The sequence below is a fragment of the Rattus norvegicus genome, chromosome 2 (genome assembly GCF_021556685.1).
Source record: "Rattus norvegicus strain SHRSP/BbbUtx chromosome 2, alternate assembly SHRSP_T2T, whole genome shotgun sequence".
In the NCBI taxonomy this organism is placed as follows: Eukaryota; Metazoa; Chordata; class Mammalia; order Rodentia; family Muridae; genus Rattus; species Rattus norvegicus.
The window spans coordinates 192,596,694-192,615,723 of record NC_141535.1 but is presented as its reverse complement, the minus strand read 5'-3'; the positions used below and the strand labels follow the sequence as shown (position 1 = coordinate 192,615,723).

Below are 19,030 nucleotides of genomic sequence, written 5' to 3'. Positions count from 1 at the left end.
GTCCAGGCAGTCAGCTGCCTCTGCCATTTCTATGATTTTTGGAAGATGTGTCCCTGTACTTCCTGTATACTCAGACAATAATTATTCCTTGTGTCTCTGATGGGGTTGAAGACTAGATAGTTGTATTATTACTATAAACTTATGTTGTTTAGGATTTAAGAAGATATTCTAGGTCTAAGAAGGTATTTTTAGGATGAGTAATTCAAATTAGATAGAGATTGATTTAGACACGGAACTCTGAACTCACAAGGATAGGATAGATACTTTCTTCTGAGTTGCCAAAAAGACTGGACTTTTTTTTTTCTTCTTTTTTTCCAGGACCTTTGCCAGGTATATATTTAAAGTGAGAAGGAGCAGAGGCGGGTTTTATCCTGGAAGCCTTACTGCTTCTGGGTTGGCACATCACAGTACGGCACATTTTCTGTAAGAAGATCTTTCCTGGGGACCAGTTGCAGTGTGTCGTGGCCAGTGTAAATTCCTTGAATAACAGATGTTCTGAGCAATAATTCAACATCAGAACCTATTTTCAGCATCTCTTTTATTTTCTCTGGAGATGTCTCATTTTTATGTTGTTCGAATTCTTCATTTATCTTTACTCTGGCTGCTTCTAATGCTCTCTTACCGTTTTTTAAAAACTTGTTGTCTGGTCCTGTGTAGTGTTTTAAAGAGCTATAAAACCTTGACGGGCTGACCCATGGCTCCTCATGCCACTGACTCCGCCTCAAGACTGGACTTTTTAAATGTAACTTTTATCTAATAATTTTCATAATAATTTCATAATTCTCCCTACTGTATGCTGTTTATTTTGGTTGTGAGCCTAACCTTTATGGCTGAGCCATCTCTCCAGCCTGTTGTTGATTACTGTAAGAGAAAGAGCCTTTTTAGTTAGACAAAAAAGGGGAGTTGTTGAGGTTTGTCGGTTGCTATGTGTTGTAATGCTAAATTCTGCACTCAAAGGCCTAAGCCTCGGAGTGAATTCACAGGGTTACAGGCTTTTGTTGTGTAAACTGTGTTTCTGGATTTAAAGCTACTGGTTAAATAAAACTGGCAACAATTACCGAGGGATTAGAGGTCAGTAGGTTTTAAGTTACTTGGTTGGGGTTGGATAAGTGAGAGGAAAGAGAGGAGAAGGCTCCAGGAGAGGAGGTGGACCATAACAAGCCAGGAGAAACTGCAATTATCTGGGATACACTGCTGGGGAGGTAGCCAGGCCAGCAGTTAGAATAGTAGACTATGGGTTACCCCCAGTAATTGTCAAAGTCAAATCAAATAACCATAGTCTCAGTTGTTTGTAAGCTAGTCAGGGATAAGCTTAAATTGGTTCTACCACACCATGTGGCCAGAGTTACCATCAAAGAGCAAAGTGGATGTGTGTGGTCAGAGCTGCCACCTGAGACCAAGTGGATATGATGGCTGTGATGCTGAGGGGGGCATGCTGACCTGAGTGGCCTGTACTGCCACCTGCGACTATGGGGACATTTAGGTCTAGACTGCTACTGGGGGCCATGTCTGGGTGCGTGGTCCTACGGTAGCTGGGTCTGTATTGATATTCCAGGCCCTTGTTACCTCCACTGGTCATGCAGATGTCCCTGTTCTGGACTGCTGCCTAAAACACTGTGCTGAGCCAGCCCCTCCCCTTGCTTGGCCAACACAGAGGAGTTGATCCTGGAGATAGGGGTTTGGGTGAACTTGGGAGAACTGGCCCTCCCTCGTTCTCTGTAGGGTGGCATGGGCGAGGGATCTGTTCCTCCACTTTCCCTGTGGTAGGAGGGTGAGCTGGATCCAAGGTCATGAGAGTGGGAGAACTGTCCTCATTTCACCTAGGCAGCACAGTAGATCTGGCTCTGGTTGCTGGCTGCAAGTTTCCCCTCATGATGTGAGCACAGGTGAGCTGGTGGGCTGATCAAATCAGCTACCTCCCAGGCCCACCCCAACATCTACCCCATCTATGATTTGCTGGAGCCATGTGAAGGGGCAGGTCTTGCAATCCAAAGCTTCAGGATCTCCAAGTCTCTCTGTGAAGATCTAGTACAGATAGTGTAGCAGAAGCCAGAGGCCTCAAACCACAACAATGACTCCCTGCAATGGACATTTGCAAGTAGAGATGTGTGGATAAAAGGGTATATCGAGGGACACACCATGACACACCACAGCTTCTACAAGATTCTTTTTAAATCTTATTTTCCTCTGTTGGGGAGGTTGCAAAGGCAGAGGGTGGATATAAAAGGACAGGGAGATGAATGGGATTGTGAAATTCACAAAGAATCAATACAAAAATTAAAAAATATTTTTTAAGACCAATAAATTAGGAGAGTAGTCATGTGCAAAAGAATGTAGCTGCATCATGGATATATTATCAATTTATATGCATTAATAAGAAAAAGTCAAACAGGGAAAATGGAGGGAGTGCTTGAATGTGCATTTTAAAAACTAAACACTATAGGAAGTAAACCCTGGGAGCTATGCTAAGCCTCATCAGACATCAGGGATGGATTTGTTCTGAGATAATTTTACACTTACAGAAGACTTAGTTATAAGAATAGGAAGTGAAGGACCCTAGGGGCTCTAGTCAGCCTTGCACCCACCCACCTGGGGTCAAGGCTAGGCCAAGTTCCATTCTCCACACACAGGAGCATTCTTGAGCAGAAAATTCTCAGAATGTACTGACGCTTGCTAGCCAATAGATTTAAAGGTCAATATGCTTAGCCAATAAGTTTGAACTGTAACCTTGCTGAGGTAACCTGTGCCCCTAAAAAGTATAAAAACTGCTTTGTAATAGCTGTTCAGGTTGTCTTCTAGTCACTTGACTTGAAGGACTAATTGAAGGTTGACCCTGATGAGCCACCGGAAAATAAACCTCTCGCTTTTGCATCAATCTGTATCTTGGTGTCTCACTGGGGGGTGGGGGTGGGATGTCTCAAAGTAAGTACCACTGACCGAGAGTCGAGGTCTTACAGAAGTTCCAGAAACACTTCAACCAGAGTCTACTATGTACCTTTACATAACAAAAGGACATTTTTCAAAATTGGGTAATTAGCCTTGACATAATAATACAAATCAACTACAAAGTCAGTCTTTTCACTTATGGCTGTTTTCTTTCTCAGGAGCACATTTAGGATTGTCCATTGCTTTTATCTACAGTCCTCATGGTAGTTCTTCAATCTCTTCCATTTCTGTCTTTATTTTTTTGGATGTGTTTCATTTCTATATGTGTGTATGAGGGTGTCTTTACATGTGCTCTGCACATGAGTGTGGGTGTTCAAGGAGGCCAGAGGTGTCAGAGTCCTTAAATATAGAATTACAATTGATTGTGAGCTGAAGTATTGGGGATCAAACTTGAGTCCTCTGCAAGAGCAGAATATTCTCTCAACAGCTGAGTGACATCACCAGCCCTGTCCTTAGTCCCTTGATGAATGTCAGTCATCTATTTTGTCAATGTCCCCCAATTGTTTTGTCTGATATGTCCTCTTGATGATACAGATTATATATACTTCCATACCACGCAGTGCCCTTCGATCTGTGTTATGCCACACATAGGAAGGTGGTTCTGTGTTATAATGGAGCTGAACAATTCTAGTGCCTAGTGATGTCACAGGGTAGTGAATTTGTAGGGAGGTGCATTGGTCATGCCTTTATGGTGACACTGGTGTAGACAAACCCACAGTGCTGGTCCTATAAAAGCATAGCACATACGATTATGTAAAGTGCATAATTGTAATGAAAATAAGTGATTGTTACCAGTTTATGTAGAAATCTATGCATTTTGAACATTAGCATATTCCTACTTACTTTTAGTATGGTTTGTTGTATGGCTAGGGCCTTCATAATTCTTGTTTTTCCTGAGTCTTTCAACTGTATTGAGGAGCTACAATGAGTTGTTACTGGAGTTAGGGGAAAAGCCTCAGCTTCTGGGAGTCCCTCCAGGCAGGGATCTCACAAAGTCCCAGAAAGCCACTTAGAGAGGAGCAGGCAGAGAGTAAAGTGCTTGCCACACTAGTGTGAGGACTTGATTTTGAATCCTCAGAACCTGCATGTAAAGCCAGATGAGGTATCAACACAGCTGGGACCCAGCTGTCCTGGGGTGAGCTGGGAGGTGGAGACAGGAGAAACTCTGGGAGCTCATGAGATAGCCTGGTATATACAGAAGAAAACAACTCTTTGCAGCTAACAAGGTAGAAGACATGGACGCCCCTGACCTCTACACGTGCACCATGGCACACAAGTGCCTGCTGCCCTCACATGAATCTGTACACGTACATTCAAAACAGTTTTTCTTTTTCTTTTTTTTCTAAGACTTACTTTTTTTTTTTTTTTTAGTTCTTTTTTTCGGAGCTGGGGACCGAACCCAGGGCCTTGCGCTTCCTAGGCAAGCGCTCTACCACTGAGCTAAATCCCCAACCCCTCTAAGACTTACTTATTTATTATATAAGTACACTGTCACTCTCTTCAGACACAGCAGAAGAGGGCACCAGATCTCATTACAGATGGTTGTGAGCCACCATGTGGTTGCTGGGATTTGAACTCAGGACCTCTGGAAGAGCAGTCAGTGCTCTTAACCACTGAGCCATCTCTCCAGCCCACAAAATAGTTTTTCTTGAGATAGGATCTCACTACACACCTACCAGGCCTGACCACACAAAGGATCTTTTTTTTTTTTTTTAAAGAGAGGAGCACTGGTGAAGGCAGGAAAGTTTTATTCACACCATCCTCAAATATCTGCTTAGAAAGTGCTTTCGTTGAGAAGTGTGGACTCTTCCCTTGGGCCCGTAGGGTAAATAAAAGCAGGATTAAAAACCGAGCACCGTCCATTCCTTTGGTGGCAGTCGTCACATGAGCCAAGATGGGTGCATACAAATACATCCAGGAAGAAGCAGCAGTCCGATGTGGTGTGTTTTCTTCTGAGGGTCCGCTGCTGGCAACGCGGCCAGCTCTCTGTGCAGCACAGGGCTCCCTGCCCCACCCAGCTTGATAAAGCGCCATGGCTGGGATACAGGGGTAAGCATGGTTATGTCATTTACAGGATTCATGCCGTGGTGGTCGCAAACATCCGGTTCCTAAGGGTGCAACTTACGGCAAGCCTGTCCAACACGGTGTTAACCAGCTGAAATTTGCCCGGAGCCTTCAGTCTGTTGCTGAGGAGAGAGCTGGGCGCCATTGTGGGGTTGTAAGAGTCCTGAATTCCTACCGGGTTGGTGAAGATTCCACATAAAAATATTTTGAGGGGCTGGGGATTTAGCTCAGTGGTAGAGCACTTACCTAGGAAGCGCAAGGCCCTGGGTTCGGTCCCCAGCTCCGAAAAAAAGAACCAAAAAAAAAAAATATTTTGAGGTTACCCTCATTGATCCATTCCATAAAGCTATCAGAAGAAATCCTGACACCCAGTGGATCACCAAACCAGTCCACAAGCACAGAGGGCCTGGGCTGACATCTGCTGGCTGCAAGAGCCATAGCTTTGGAAAGGGCCACAAGTTCCACCACACTATTGGTGGATCCCCCCCCCCCCCCCCCCCCCCTGCAGCCTGGAGAAGGCGCAATACTCTCCAGCTCCGCCGTTACCGTAATACACGTAATATTTGTAAAATTCATATCCAGTAAACAATTTAGGACAGAAAAAAAACCCCAGAGCGCTACTTCCCTCATTCATTCTAGACTAGGTTGGCCTTGAACTCAGAGATCTCCCGGCCCCTGCCTCTCTACTGCTGGGGTTACTTCATATCCCAGTTGCTGCTGTTGTTTTTAAAGGGCATTGGTTTAAAAATTATAGTGTGTGTGGTTTTTTGTTTTGTTTTATTATTTGAGACAGGGCCTCACTGTACAACCCTAACTGTTCCAGGACTCAGTATGTAGACCAGGCTGGTATCTGAACTCATAGAGATCTTCCTGCTGCTAACTCCAAACAGAGTGCTGGGATTAAAAGTGTGCAAGGTGGCCCTGCCTAGCAGTGGTAATATTCTGGTTTTGCTTTTGTGGTTCCTGGGGATTGAACCATTGTGTATGGTAGGTGAGCATTTGTCCCAGCACTGGTAATGATTTAGTTCTTTTTTTTTTTTTTTTTTTCTTTTTCTTTTTTTCGGAGCTGGGAACCGAACCCAGGGCCTTGCGCTTGCTAGGCATGATTTAGTTCTTAAATTAGGTAACGAATGCATGCTAATGGGTCTGCATTGTCATCTTAACCTTTTATAAATGTCCAATATTACATACAATTTAAGTGCGAAAATAAAGTACTGATAACATTTATATGTGCATGATTGTTTAAAAAATTGTTCCTGATCAGATTTATTAGATATAGGCAATTCAGGGTAATTTCAACAACAACGATTTTATTAATTTTATTAAAAAGTATTTCTCGGGGTTGGGGATTTAGCTCAGTGGTAGCAAGCGCAAGGCCCTGGGTTCAGTCCCCAGCTCTGAAAAAAAAGAAAAAAAAAGTATTTCTCAAAAGTATATCTCTTGGGCAGCCAGGAAACGAGACTTAGAGGTCTGTGTCTAATGCTATAGGGATGTTTGCAGTGAAGACTCCAGTCTCCACGGCATACACTGAAGCTTCCACAGCTGCTTGCTAGCACTTCAATCAATTTGCTGCTCCTCTATGGAGCCGAAGGTAGCAACTAGGGTTGCTGCTCCCCGGGTTCAGAGGTTTCTGTGTGGTTCCCTGCTCTGCCGTACCACTAACTTTGAAATTCAATGCAGCTGAATTTTCCTTCTCTGCAAAGGTGACTGGAAACCATGTAACTGGTACTTAACTTCCAGATTCTTTAGAAGAGAGGGAGGCTCTGTCACATTAGGCAGGGAAACTTTACCCACGTAGGGGTAGGACACGGAGAAGTCAGTAAAGAAGTCAGTAAACAATGTCACTCAGCTCATTTTTTTGGTGACTTAACAAACATCCCTGCAGCTAATAATTTTAATGGTTACAAAGTATATCTGAGGTAAAATGGCTTACTGTAACAATCTGGCTTTACTGTTTTCTCAGTAGTATTTCTCTTTGCTACGAGAATACTGATTTTACTTGGCACGGTTGCATACCTAAGTCCTTTGCAATTAGACATGTCTATTTACTAAGTGAGGCACACAGGAGAGAACTCCACTTAGAATTCCTGGAAACATCTGCTTTCCCCATGTGTCTGCAGGGCAGGCAGTTTTCTATTTTTGCCTGTCTTCTGCATGGGCATGGCATCTGATACGGCAGTAATCCACGAGACAACACCATCAAAGATGAAAGCCAACATGGGAAGATGGCACCCCGTGCAGAAATGCACCCTTTCACCTCCATACTGAGGGCCATTCACAGACCCAACATTCTAGGAGACATCAGCAACACATTCTCATTAGCTGTCTGTATTAAACAGAATTCATGGCACTTCACAATACACAGGCTATATATAGTGTGTTTCGTGCCTAGCTAATTATCTGTTGATTGACTTTGTCGATCAATATCCATGAACTCCACACAGTATATGATATTCAAAGGCACCTTAACTTGGTGCTTAAGAAATATGTTCAAGGCCTGGAGATATGGCTCAGTGGTTAAGAGCACTGAGTGCTCTTCCAGAGGTCCAGAGCTCCTGAGTTCAAATCCCAGCAACCACATGGCTCACAATCATCTGTAATGAGATCTGTAATGAGACAGCTATAGTGTACTTTTAAATGTGTTCAAGAGTTCCAGGAGTGTGATTCTTGGCTCCAGTTTGGACAAATCAGAACCTTTTAGTATGTGTGGATCTGTAAAGTACTGAAGTGAGATCTGTGTCAGTACAAGGCAGTAACCATTGTAGAACCACCAGGACTTCACTTCTGCGGCTATTTTCTAGGTCTCCTCCTAGCACCCTTCCTCCCCCAACTCCATCAACTTTTGAGACATGGTTTCTTTGTGTAATAGTCCTGGTTGTCCTGACATCCACACTGTAGACCAGGCTGGCCTGGAACTCACAGAGATCCGCCAGTGTCTTCCATGAGAGCTGGGATTAAAGGCATGTGCTACAGTGCCTGACCCCAGCAACTTTTGGATTCTCAAATTTAAACATCCCTTTCTGTGCTGTGCCCTGTACTTACGTCAGATTTGTCACACTGTATCCTAATTATCTGCACAACATTTTGTTTAGTTTTTTGAGAGGGGGTGTCTTGTAGCCCCAGCTGGTTTTACACTTACAGTGTAGCCAAGGATGACCTGGGCTTTCTGCTTTTCCTGCTTCTGCTCCAAACTCTGGGATTAAAACATGTGCCGGCACGCCCAGTTTCTCTGCCGCTGAGTATCAGGCAGGCAGCATACAGGGCAAGAGCTCTGCTAGAGCCTCACTGCTCTCAACATTCTGCTCTTTACCATTCTGCTCTTCTTAAAGTCTGCTTTTTTTAAAACTCATAACTCCTAGTGAAATACTTTGCACAAAACATCACACATATTTTGTTTGTGTATTGGATGTCGGAAGGTAATTTGCAGGAGTTGTTCTCTCCATGTGGGTTCTGGGGAATTGAACTCAGGCCCTCCAGCTCCATGGTAAGCACTCAGACCTGCTGAGCAATCTCGCTAGCCCTGACAGACAGATTCTTAAACTAGTACTGTCACTTTCTGGGATCATTATTAAAAATATAAACTCCAGACTCCACCCATACATTTCTATTTCAGCCGGTGAGTCATTTAAGGAACATGGAAATAAAGATTCAGCGGTAAATTATGCACACAGTACTTGAGCAATGGAGTTAATGCGCTTTTTGCAGGTTTACACTGCTGAACATTCGGTGCTAACTGCAAACCGCTTATGACATGTATGCCATGATCACTTGGCAAGGTTGCTATGTATATGAATATGTGAAAAAAAAAAAAAACGAACTACACTTCTTTTTGCTTGTTTTCCAGACAGGGTCTCCTTGCGTAGTCTCCTGGAACTCACTCTGTAACCAGCGTGGCTTCAGACTCAGAGATCTGCCTGCTCCTGCCTTCTAAGTGCTGGGATCACAGGTGTGCACTGCCATTGCCCAGCTAAACGTAATTAGACTCATTACTCAGTAAAATTAGCAAACCTTCTCAAAAAGAGATTTTTATTAGTAAAGATAATTTCATACTAACATTTTATACACTAAACGCGTCCATCCACTGCAAGAGATATTAACATCTTCACACAAAGTGTAAAACACTCTTTCTCCACTCAGTGTGCTAGCTCTGTATACCTTCACAGCATCAATACCAGGCAGAGTTCATGACACAGGGCACCGAAAGCCTGCTCTGCCCTCAGGACTGAAATGAAGGGGTTCTTCTGGAAGCTGGATGTAAAGAACTTTGCAGCGAGTGCTAAGGGAACACAAGGCAGATACAGGGACTCTGTGCTCACTGCTGAAATAGACTGTCTAATAATGCTGTCACTGTCGCTGTCGACGAGACATGTTTGGACAGCTGACAAGTGGGAGAGGGCACCCACCCCTGAATGGGCTTGTGGAGTACACTTGGGGCACTTAGGGGATACTTCTAGGGGAGCAGCTGGAGTGAAAGTTAACATGGTAAATGAAAATCAAAGTCCATCTGGGCAAACAGTATAAAAGGGGTTATTTATAAATCTGAAATATGAGTAAACTAAGACGGGAAGGAGTTGGCGGAGAGCTATTAGGACCTCAGGATTGTTCTTGATTGCCTGCAGGGCCTTAGGAATGTGGTAACTTTCTGTGAGTAATAAGAATGCTTCCATGTGAAAACCCAGTAGGTGTAAAGACAGCCAAGCACTGCTGCCAGTATAAACCATCTGGGCGATGGTGCTCTGTGAGGCACAGCTAGGTGTCAATTAAAGTGCCTAGGAGCCAGGAGGTGGGAAACCTGTGAGATATATACATGTTCTTCATACGAGGCAACTACCTAAGCTGAAGATTCCCCAGGCAGACATAATGGAAAACTGACTACTACTCAGATAGCTGAGAGCTACTTTTGGCATTTAAGTCAAATGTACATGTACAGTCACGGACATTTAATAGCTCCCTGTACATGACAGGGCAGGTCCAAGTTCCTCAGCACTCTCTCAAGGACTGTGGATCCTTGAGGGGAGGAGGAGGAACAAGCCTAACCCAGTTTCCTTGTTTTCAAGCATATTTCCTGGGGACTAGTAATAGATTCTCTCAAATTAAGAGCAAAGACACCTGACCACAAAGTGCCGACTCCTAGCACCGGAGAGGATCAAAACCCCACAGATGAGTGATGTCACTCAGAGAATCTGCCAATCGTTTCTGTGAAATCATCTTACTTTTATAAGTGGAAGAAAAAAAAATTTCCAGGTTGACACCAAATATGTATTTTTAAAAAGTTAAATCTTTTAAAAATTCTTAGAAGGGATTCTTATATTCCTATATAAAATAAAACCATGGTTTATAATAAAAGTGTTCAGCGTTTCCAAGCTGTGAAAAAAACAACATCAAATTGCAGACCACAGTTTATAGATTCCGGTCCCAGAGTGACACACATGGTCTCTGTCACAGCAATGGGAGACTTGTCTAGTTTTACTAACACACCCCAAACTCTTTAGTGGACAATGAATATCAAGTGGCAATTCTAAACTGCCACCCCATACCTCCAATCAACACTAAATCAGTCTGTGGCAAGACTCTTGGACGGACACTTCTGAGAGCAGAGGTAACTGCTTCTCTCCATGACGGGCAGCCGGCTGCAGCCAGCGCTTAGAAGTCCAGTTACCTGATGGTCTGAGCCTCGGGAGCCACAGAGCTTTCTTTTCCAACCTGGAGAGACTCACTGCTGATGGACAGTAATTCTCGAAGTTCCTTATTTTCAAGCTGGGGAGAAAAGATTATTTCCTGTATTTTAACTGTTAAACTGTGTCAGAACATATTATTTTGGGCCAGAAAGGAGGAAAATATTTTTACTGATTGTTTGGAAATTTAACATAATGCATCCCAATCCCATTCATTTCCCAGTCCTCTCTGGTTCACCTTTCACCCTTACTACTGTCCTCCCACCTTACCTCCCAAAAAAGAAGAAAAAAAAAGAGAAAAAAAAATACCAAGTCCAACTTGTGTTGCCCATATATTCACTGGAGCGTGTCCATCTTCTAGTGGGCTGCCTGCCCCTTAAAGAAAACTGAGTCCTTCCCCATCCCCACCCCCAGAATCCATCAGCTGTGAACAGCTACACTTTAGCATCCTATCACAGGGGAAAAATATTTTTAAAGTTTTTAATTGATTTAAAAAGTTGTTTTTTAAGACAAAGTCTTACTGAGTGGAGTTTGCTGGTCTCAAATTGATATGCGGATCACGCCGGTCTTAAGCTAACATATCTGGCTGTCTTTGCCTCCAGAGTAGTAGAGTTATGCACCGCCGTACCTGGACTTTAAATGAGTGTGTGAATGTTTTACCTGCATGGATGTCTGTGCATCGTGTGCACACCTGGTACCTGGAAGGTCAGAGGAGGACACTGAATGCCCTGCCGGAGTCTGGAGTTACATAGGTCGTGGGTCACCACGTGGGAGCTAGCTAGGAATCAAACCCTCTTCACTTCCTAAGGATAGGCTACACTCTTATCTTTATCCTCTTTGAAGAAAATCATCGTCTCTCTATTTTGAGATAGGGTCTCATGTCTCAGGTAGGTGGAGGCTGGCTTGGAACTCTTGACCCTTCTGTTTCTAAGTACTGGGATTACAGGTGTGTGCCACCATGTCCAGATCTTTACGGGACACCCATTTAAATTACAGTGTTTCCAGCTTCACCAACAGGCTGAACAAATTCTTTACCCTGTAAACAGTTTCTCAGTACTCCCGAGTTATTTTTACCTGTGTATGTATGAGCACCACCTGAGTGCCTGGTGCCTTTGGAGGCCAAAAGAGGGCATCAGATCCCCTAGAACTGGAGTTACGGATGGCTGTGAGCCACAATGTGGCTGCTGGGAACTGGGTTCTCTGCAAGTCCTCCTAACTCTGAGCTCTCTCTTCGGTCTTAGTAGTCTAAATCTTTCTTTAGCACTTACATACCGTTCTGTACTATGCCCTTCCTTCATTAGATATGGGCAAGGACCTTAACTTTTCCTTCTGGAATTTCTCAAGGCCCGCTATAGAACCTGAAATAACCAGGCAAATCTTCAGACCACCTACTGAAGTGTATTCTCTGCATATTTTTATACTCATACATGTGTAATTACATTAAAAAAAAACATGATTTCATTCGTTATCCTTCCTTCCTTCCATCTCTCTTTTTTGGTTTTTTGAGACAGGGTTTTTCCTGTGTAGTCCTGGCTATCCTGGAACTCACTCTGTAGACCATGCTGGCCTCAAACTCAAGAGATCCTCTGCCTCTCAAGTACTGGAATTAAAGATGTGGCCCATTACAGACCAGTGTTTACTCATGTTATTTTATGCATGTGTTTCCCTGTATGTGTGTATGGTACATGCATGACTGGTATTCTTTCAGGTCAGAAAACAGTATCAGATGACCTAGACCTGGAGCTAGGGAAGACTGAGAGTGGACTGTGTTGAAAACTAAACTCAGGTCCTCCCAAAGGCAGCAAGTACTCTTAATCGATAGGCAATCTCTCTAGCCCTTTAGATATTTTTTCTTTTTGAGACAGGCTTTAATACAACAGAAACTGGTCTCACACTCGCCAAGTATCCCAGACTGGCTTTGAAACTCTCAGTCCTCCTGTCTTAGCCTCGTAGGTTCTTTGACTGTAGACGTGCATCATCACCTCTAGTTTACAAAGTGCTGGGGACCCCACCCAGGGTCTCAGGAACGCCAAGCAGGCACTCCAGTCCCAGCACACACAGTAGTTTTGTGATATACTATTTAATCTATTTTTAAAAGGTCTCTTCACCTTGTGTAGGGTGTTTTGTCTGTGTACTACTTGTGTGCCAGCAGTTACACAGTTGTGAGTCACCGTGTGGATGCTGGGAACTGAATCTGGGTCCTCTGGCCAGTGCTCTTAACCGCTGAGCATCTTTTCAACCCCACTTTTTATGCATTTCTTTTGGCATTCACTTCTATAATTCTGAAAGATTGCCTGTACTGATCTATCTACCTCCCTTTCTTTTTGTTTTTTTTGAGACAGTGTTTCTATGTAGCCCTGGTTGTCCTGGAACTCACTCTATAGATCAGGCTAGCCTCAACAGATCTGTGTGCCTCTGCCTCCAGAGTGCTGGGATAAAGGACACGTGCCACTACTGCCCAGCTTCTGTACTGCTATTTCTTGATCAACTTTAGATTTTATCTATTGGACTTTCTAGTATGGAGAGAAGTCAGCTTATACATGACCTGTCCCTCCTCTCTGCTTTTTAAATATGTTATACATTTAATAGATATAGCAACTAAGCTCTCCCCAGCCCCACAAATTGACATTTCCATTGGCTGCTGTTGACTCCATCTACTTATTTTCCTCAAAAGGGTGTAAAGGAGAAATTGAAATGTTCTATCATTACACAGAGAACATCAATACTGCCAACTGAGGGAGGTCAGTTTTGAGCTCTTGGCCAGTCCAGGCCCCAGTCTAAGATGACCCCTCCCTCTTTTCTTTTTTGAGACATTTTTGTAAAAAGGAGAACGTTAATATACTGCAGTGATAGGACAGCGGTAATGCAGCCTGAGGCCCTCTAAAAACCGCCACAACCAGTGAACTTCACAAATGAAGGAAAGGTGAGCTCCCGACACCCACCGCCTTACCTCCAGTTGAGCTAGTTTCTCCTGAATCTTACAGAACTGGTTATCGTCCACCTGAACCGCTCTCCGCATCACTGCTCCCATTTCACAGATTCTATCGATCTGACTTTCAATTTCCTGGGAAAATAGGATGAAGAGAAAGTTTCTGGTTACAAAGACCATGGGATGCAGGTGCAGCATGAATTTTTTGGCTACTAAAAACCTGGAGAAATAAAAACCAGCGGGGAGTGGCTCACTTAGCTACACTGCAACCATATTCTATTTTGAGCCATAATAATATAAATTTGTAGCACTTCAAACAATTTCAAAACAATTTCAAACAGTTTCAAAAGAATGTTTGATATCCAAGAGCCAGGTGTGGTGGCACACATATGTAATCTTAGCTCTTGGGAGGCCCAGGAAGGAGGGTTAGGGATTAAGTGGCAAGCCTGGGCTAAATGAAACCTAGCCTCAAAACAAAACAAAACCCCAAACACACCACCCAACCAAAAATGTAATAAAATAGACAAATGAAATATTTAGATATTTAAAACATTCAAATATTTTAAACTTTCCATTTCCTAACGATAGATGAGATGTAGCACCATCTTTCACTGCAGTAAATAGTTGCTTCTAATCAATTACTACAGAGTAAAACAGTACAAGCTAAGCAGGACAAGGGAGCACCCTACAAATGGCAAGGCAATTGCTGGCTCCTCCAAATTAAACAGTAAGGATCAAAGCATAGGAACTACTATAAACAAGCCAGCAAGACTCGCCCCTGCCCCATAACACAGCGTGAGTAATTTAATGAAGTTAGTGCCTGCTTGCTATATGGAAGACAGGGGTAAAATCGAACTCATGCCCTGGTAACTTCAAAACTTATGGCTTGATAGAATGTACAGTAATCAGCTAAGTGGTCACCGAACGCCTTCCACACTAGCTGGCATCATGCTTGGTATGTAGCTGGCTATGTAGCCCAGGTTAGCCTACTCTCTATCTTCCTATGTTACGTTGAAGAGATCCCTGGTGAGGTAGGTGACTTTTACCACTAAAAAGGATGTGAGAGGCTCCTTATCCCCTTCTCTTATTCAGATCTTCACAAAGCCACAGCCAAAGACAGAGTGATTATGAAAATATGCAGAAAGGGGAACATGGTTTTCTGCAAACACAGGAAACAACCTCACAATTTCAGTTCAGTTTATTTACAATTTATTTATCAGTGTTTCTTACTGCAGAGTGAGACTGATGAGCTTTCAAAACTGGTTCAGCATCCACTGCTTGTTTAGCAACCATTAACTGTAACATTTGTTTCCGGTACTTGCTCATGATGAGTTCCAATGCATCCTGGTGCTCCTCCAAGGAGACCCACAGCTCTAACAAACAAACAAACAAACAAACAAACAAAACAAGCATCTGGGTAATGATGGCCATCACAGGTCTCAAGGCAAACCTCCTAACAGCTGCAGCTCTCAGACAATCCATGGGACACTGGGCTTTCAAAGTTGGATATTGGTATTCAAGCAATATCAATGAGGCAAGCGGTGTCCCAGAAAAACTCTCTAGGTAGTAGAGTTTTGTGGAAATAAATTGGGCGTGTAATCACAAGGCATGGACTTGAATTCAGCTTTCTAATTTACTTCTCAGAAGCAAAATGAGCTCACTTAAAAAAATACCACATTTTGCTGATTTGTGCAAACACCATAGTGCACATGTGGGATCAGAGAAGAGCTTCCAGGAGTCGGTTCTCTCCTTAATCCCTGTGGGTCCTTGGAATGGACTCAGGTCTTCTGGCTGGTACCACTGCCCGCTGGGCCATTTTGCTGGTGCATGTGAACCTGTTTCTTAGCTGTGTTGTGCAAATACTTGGACAGGAGAATATAGTGGAATGGCAGATATAAAAGATCTCTGTAAGACAACTACCATACTGTTGTCATTAACAACCCTAACAATATATATTTGAGGGGGGGGCTGGAGAGATGGCTCTGTGGTGAAGAGCACTGACTGCTCTGCCAGAGGTCCTGAGTTCAAATCCCAGCAACAACAATGGTGGCTCACAACCATCTGTAATGGGATCTGATGCCTTCTTCTGGTGTGTCTGAAGACAGCTACGGACGGTGTACTTATATATAATAAATAAATAAATCTTTAAAAAAAAGAATATATATTTGAGGGGCGAAGTTCTAGCCTTCCATCTTGCATAGAAACATCAAAGAAACCTCCACCTTAACTTTAGGGCTCACTCTAATGAATATCGAAATATTACGTTTAAAGACTATGACATAAGCCTCCAGCTAGTATGTGCCCACTCCCTGGTCATCTAACAATTCAACTCTACTAAACAGCTCTTTCAAAGTCATTAATCAGGAAGACTTTTAAAAGAACAATCTAACAGATTGTACTGTTGCCAGATGATCCTTTAAGCACTGACGTAGATATATGTGTGAGATGTGTACGCTTGTGAACTGTTCAGGCACATGTGTAATAACGTTCAAAGTATTACCAGGAAAAAAAAACCCTACACACACACCTACACCTACACACACACACACACACACACACACACACGCCTGACTAACCTCTGTTTTCCTGCTGTAAGTCTCTAATCTGAGTATTCTCTTGAGACAGCAGAATGTGAGGTTTATATTTAGACGTGTCCTTCACGTCGGATGCATCCTCTTGATACTGGACAGAGAGACAGACTAAGGCAATGCAAATATAGGCAGGTGCTGCGGGGGAGGTATCATTCCACCCACTGCGCAGGAAGTTCTCACATCCGCCCTGCCCTCCGGACCAAGATAAATCAAGCCGCGGGACCCCACCCGCCCGCCCGCAGCGTCAACCCAAGGGAGCGGCCTGGCTCCCGGCCGACCTGCTCCGGCAACACGGCGCCCGCCTCCCGCATCGCAGCCACCCGCCGGTGCAGCGCGGCCGACTGGTCCACCAGCGACTCGGCCGCCGCATCGTGTTCGCGCAGCCGCTCCAGCAGCGTCTTGGCGTCCGTCAAGATCTTCTCGATCGTACAGCTCATAGTGGCCGAAGAGGCGCGCCCGGCCCGCTAGCCTCGGCGATTCGCTCAGCCCTTCCCCAGCCCCGGCTCAGTGCGACCCGCGTCACTTCCGGGTACGCTTTAAGGCACCTTGGCAGCTCGGTCTGCGCCTGCGCAGTGGTGAATTCTTGGTTGCCTTCAGGCTTCGCCACTGCCTTTCTAGGGTGGAGCAGCAGAGGCCTGATTGGTGCCACATCGTGGTTTTTTGCAATGTTACTTCTGTTTCGGTCTCAGTTCAACTTTTCTTCTGGTTTTGATTGATGTGGTTGTTATTTAGTAATGGGGTTTTAAGAAATTCATGAAACAAAACAAATACCCACCCCCAACAAGTGGTAAAATACACCGGAACCTCACCCTTCTCCCTCCCTCCTTCCTTCCTCTGTATCCTCCCCCCTTTTTTCCATTTCTTCTTTCCTTCTTTCTCCTCCCTCCCTTCCCCCTTCTTTCCTTTTTTCCTTCCCTCCCTTCTTTCTTTAAAAGGTGAACAGTGTCTGGGAATGACACCTGAGGTTGTCCGTTGACTTCCACACCTGCACCTGTGTATACAAACAAACAGTTACGTGCACATGCACACACTAAGGGAAATCTTTCCTTAATGCAAGTTGAAAGCCTTTTGATTTCGGAGGTATTCTGATATCCTGCAGCACTATGGCTGACGGAATTCTTTTGTAAAACATTTTGTCTAGAAGATTCCAGGACAATAGAATAGTAGTAATGCTGTGTTTTAAAGAATCGTTTTCCCTGTCCTATAATCTCTCTTTATCTCGTAAAATTTAGAAAAATTTACGTAAATTACGTAAAATTTACGTGATGTAAGCTGTACTTTTGCAATTTGGGGAAGTGTCTATTGTAAAATTTTTACACTTATAAAAAACTGTGTTAAGAGGTCGCCTCTGGTAAGATGGGATGATTTTCATGCAGAAGGAAAAGAATTTTGGAAAAACAGAGTAATAGCCTGGACTAACTTTGCAACAAAGACCAGGATATATTTGTAAACGTTTTGTGGGGGAGCATTCCCCAGAATTCTTAGAAATACTTGAAGAATATACAACTTTCTTGGAAGTCACACGGGATGAGGGCTCAGATTATGTGAACTGGACATTAAGAAGGGGTAGAGGTCCCCTCAGTTCTGGAGAAATTGGGGGACTCTTGAAGGTTATACTAGTAGCCTAAATAAACTTAACTAAGGCATGTGAACATAGGTTAGGACATTAGAAAGGGCCGAGGTGGGGACGAGTTTTCAGTTGCCAGCAGTACAGATCTGAAGGTGAGAGGGGGGATTGTAGAAGCCTGGGACTGTATGCAAAACTGAGTAGTACATTTTGCAGTGTGGCAGCGAGATAGCTGGGGACATAATGATGAACAGCTGAAGTGGCAGTTCCCTCATGCAAAACACACCCAAGGGCTATAATTCTCTACAACATTGAACTCTAGATCATCTTCTATTGGTCTTTGTTGTCTTGGGATGACCATAAATAGGAGTATGGGGGGACTTATGGGGATAAATGGGGACAAAAGCCATTGATTCACCAGACTTATACAGTATAAGCGATAACCACCTGGAGGTGCTGGTGCACACCCTTGGTCCCAGCCCTCAGGAGACAGAGGCAGTCACATCTCTTATTTGAAGTCAGCCTGTTCTATAGAGTGAGTTCCAGGACAACCAAAGCTACACAGAAAAACTGTCTCAAAAAAACCAAACCATACCAAAACCACAGTATAAACAGCAATTTCTATGAACAGAACAAATTTAGCTTTTTAAAAAAATTATTAGATATATTTCTGAACTTACATTTCAAAATATTTAACTTTAAAAAAAAAAGGTTATTTATTTATTATATATAAGTACACTGTAGCTGTCTTCAGACACACCACAAGGTGGCATCGGATCCCATTACAGATGGTTGTGAGCTACCATGTGGTTGCTGGGATTTGAACTCAGGACCTCTAGAAGAGCAGTTGGTGCTCTTAACTGCTGAGCCGTCTCTCCAGCCCCAAATTTATCTTTTAATAAATTGGAAAATTCAGTTGGATACGTTTATTTGCTTACTTTTTTTCTTTATAAAGCTTTTTGTTGCAGCAAGAGGGCTCAGTGGGTAAAGGTGCTTGCCAGGATGCACCCATAAATTGTTCTCTGTCCCCAAACCCCTACTAATAAAAAATGTTCAAAAATACGATGAGTATCATTGGTCAGCAGATGGAGGTCCTTGCACACAGGCTGGCTGCCCAAGCTTGACTCCTAGATTCCACAAGTTTTAGGAGAGAACTGTGTGCAGGAGTTGTCCTCTGACCTCCACACAGGCACCTGAATTAGCTAACACTTGTTCTCTGTCTCCCTCCCTCTCCTTGCCCTTTCCCTCCTCTTCCCTT

The 19,030-nt window shown here is 43.7% G+C and overlaps 1 protein-coding gene and 2 pseudogenes across 1 annotated transcript; 1 reads left to right on the top strand and 2 right to left on the bottom strand.

Moving 5' to 3' along the window:
• Positions 1-298: 298 nt before the first annotated feature.
• Positions 299-696, bottom strand: LOC147996464 (complex III assembly factor LYRM7 pseudogene; annotated as a pseudogene).
• A 4,144-nt stretch (positions 697-4,840) lies between these two features.
• Positions 4,841-5,641, top strand: LOC148006735 (large ribosomal subunit protein eL15-like; annotated as a pseudogene).
• Positions 5,642-9,004: 3,363 nt separating this feature from the next.
• Positions 9,005-16,733, bottom strand: Sike1 (suppressor of IKBKE 1). Its single transcript, NM_001012182.2, is given in 5 exon segments — positions 9,005-10,767; positions 13,636-13,749; positions 14,845-14,987; positions 16,191-16,296; positions 16,484-16,733. Coding segments are annotated over 5 exon segments (624 nt in total). The 5' UTR covers positions 16,643-16,733; the 3' UTR covers positions 9,005-10,665.
• Between the last annotated feature and the right edge of the window lie 2,297 nt (positions 16,734-19,030).